The following is a 2,367-nucleotide window of genomic DNA, read 5'->3' on the forward strand; positions in this document are numbered from 1 at the left end:
ATTGGTGTAACTGTTGTCACTTCTGTTTCGTTTTTGGCTGATTCTTCACTTGGTTTTTTCGCATCTTCGGCAAGTGATTTTACTGCAACTTTGTCAGTTGGTTTTTCAGGTGAACTTTCGACTGGTGTTCCTGTTGTCATTTCAGTTTCCTTTTTCGCTGATTCTTCACTTGATTTTTCTGCATCTTCGATGATCGATTTGACTGCCACATGAAGTAACCGCGAAGATTTTTCGTTCACCTTTTCCGTTGGATTTTCCGTTGTTTTTTCAGCAGGTTTTTCAGTTGTTGTCGTTGTAGTTGTAGTTGTTGTTGTCGTAGTTTTTACTTGTTCTTTTGGTATTTCTCCATATGGAGCATCTAACGAAAAGCGTGCTTTTCCCCGTGAACGAATTGGTTTTTTGGTAGAAGTTGGTTGTGATTCTTCCGATTTTTTCTCGTCTTTTGGATCTGATTTCTTTTCATCAGTTAAAGGCGTTGTCTTAACTTCAGCTACTTTAGATTCAGATGGTTTTTCTTCATTTTCTGATGATTTTTCTTTGTTATTCTAAAATTTAAAATTATTGCATTTAATTAAACAAAAGGCATCTAAATTAAAAGAAATGGTTAAAACTCCATAAACAAATCAAGTTCGATCAATTCAAAATTCCACTCTTAGTTACTCAAAATACACTCATGGAATTGATACATTAGTGATCAATGAACATCAATTTTAAAAATAAAATCACTTGAAATTAAAACGAAAAACGTATAGATTTGCAAACTTGTGTATTTACATTTTCAGTTTTAGTTTCTACAGGTGATTCATCCACTTTGGCTGTGCTTTCTTCAGTCTTTGCTTCGGTAGTAGATTTAGTTTTTACTGCATCGATTTTATTAGGTACGACTTTTATTTCCAATTTGACGGGTTTTATTTCAACCGGAATTTGATCTACTTCAACTTTATTTGTACTGACTGTTAAATTAACTAAATCATCTTTATTTCCACGCATTGGTGATGCATGAATGCTTGCCAAAAGGCAGGCCAATACAAAAAGTCCGAATTTCATTCTATTGCGCGCACCACTTATCACTCGCACACAATTTGAGTAAAAAGAACGAAATAAATCAAAATCACAGCAAACAAAATTGTAGCGGGGCGTTCGATTCCGAATTCAAACCAAAACTGTTATGCAATTCGAGGCTGAGGATCGCTTTTATATACCCAAAAATGATGTACGCAATATAATCGGTCAAAGCAAAAATCAAACTCACACATTCGTAAATGATATAGCGTATCAATGGAAAGAACATCTTCAATATAAAAAAGGTGTTATGAATTGCCCAAAAATGTTGAAATCAAAACGAACGCAAATATTGGAGAAAGAGAGATGGAAAAAAGATCAAAAATATACCAACACACAAATAAAATCTGATAACACGAACTTGAATATGATGAGAAATAAATAACGAAAATAATAAAATAAAACGAACAAATGCGCGAAATCAATACGTCTTCATTTTAGCCATACTCGCATGACTCAAAACCCGTTCGAATTACATATGTGAAGAATCTCCATTGAAGAATTTACTGTAGTCTCTTAGGGCCAGGGTTTGTGGTTAAGCGATATTGAACTATTCCAAAACTACACAAATTAATTCAATTTTTTTAAATATTCAGATGGAACTACAAGTTCCTTATATTCGCCGAATAACCGAGATTTTCCTCTCTAAATCCAGTAAAATGATAATAAATTGATTTCGTTGATGGATAGTAATTCTAACATTTGTTTCTTTGAATTTAAGCCGATGATATTTGGTCATCAAACAATTTAAGAAAAACAAAGATATTCGTGTATTGATTGATTTGAACAAATGATACACAATACGATAACATCATCAGTTTTTTTAAAAAATCTTCATCACTTCAATGGTTGCCACTTGATTTTGTGAAATAAATGGCTTTCGTCTGAACACATCACAGTGCTGAAATAAAACCAAAACCCATTGATTACTCATCCATTCAATTCTTTTAAATTGACTTATGACTTATTAGCTTATGACACAAACAGTCATCAGTTTGTATTGTTAATTCGATTAGTATACGATTTGATTAGCCATGAAATGTGACCATTATTATACAGCCTATTTAAGATAATGCGACACATTGGTGTGATCATAATCTCTGCTGATTTGAGAGGAAAAAAAACAGTCTTTTATCATTTTTTGAAAAGTTTTCGGTCCAGAAGTTTCCTCGTTGATAATCTGACAAAAATCCAAATGAATTATTGTCTCTCTTTTCAAAATTATTATCTCTAGTCGTCGTTCTACTCACACGTTGGTGCATTGTTAATTAATAATAATTTGAGAAGCAAAACAGAAAGTCGTCG

At 32.6% G+C, this 2,367-nt stretch overlaps 1 protein-coding gene across 5 annotated transcripts in view; it reads right to left on the reverse strand.

The window, feature by feature from the left end:
* The window catches only part of LOC116336565 (proteoglycan 4-like), a 3,461-nt gene extending 2,309 nt beyond the window's left edge, over positions 1–1,152 (reverse strand). For 3 of the 5 annotated variants that reach the window (XM_031760480.1, XM_031760478.1, XM_031760476.1), the window contains exons 1-2: positions 775–1,152; positions 11–545 (exon numbers count right to left, since the gene is read on the reverse strand). In XM_031760480.1, coding sequence (XP_031616340.1) covers positions 11–545; positions 775–1,047 — 808 coding nt within the window. In that variant the 5' untranslated portion in view covers positions 1,048–1,152. Of the gene's footprint in view, positions 1–8; positions 546–774 lie in introns of all 5 variants that reach the window. The other 2 variants (XM_031760477.1, XM_031760479.1) reach the window with 2 other exon arrangements.
* Positions 1,153–2,367: the final 1,215 nt, after the last annotated feature.

The sequence above is a fragment of the Contarinia nasturtii genome, unplaced genomic scaffold, assembly GCF_009176525.2.
Source record: "Contarinia nasturtii isolate CC-2019 unplaced genomic scaffold, AAFC_CNas_1.1 Cnas_scaffold_187, whole genome shotgun sequence".
Classification (NCBI taxonomy): Eukaryota; Metazoa; Arthropoda; class Insecta; order Diptera; family Cecidomyiidae; genus Contarinia; species Contarinia nasturtii.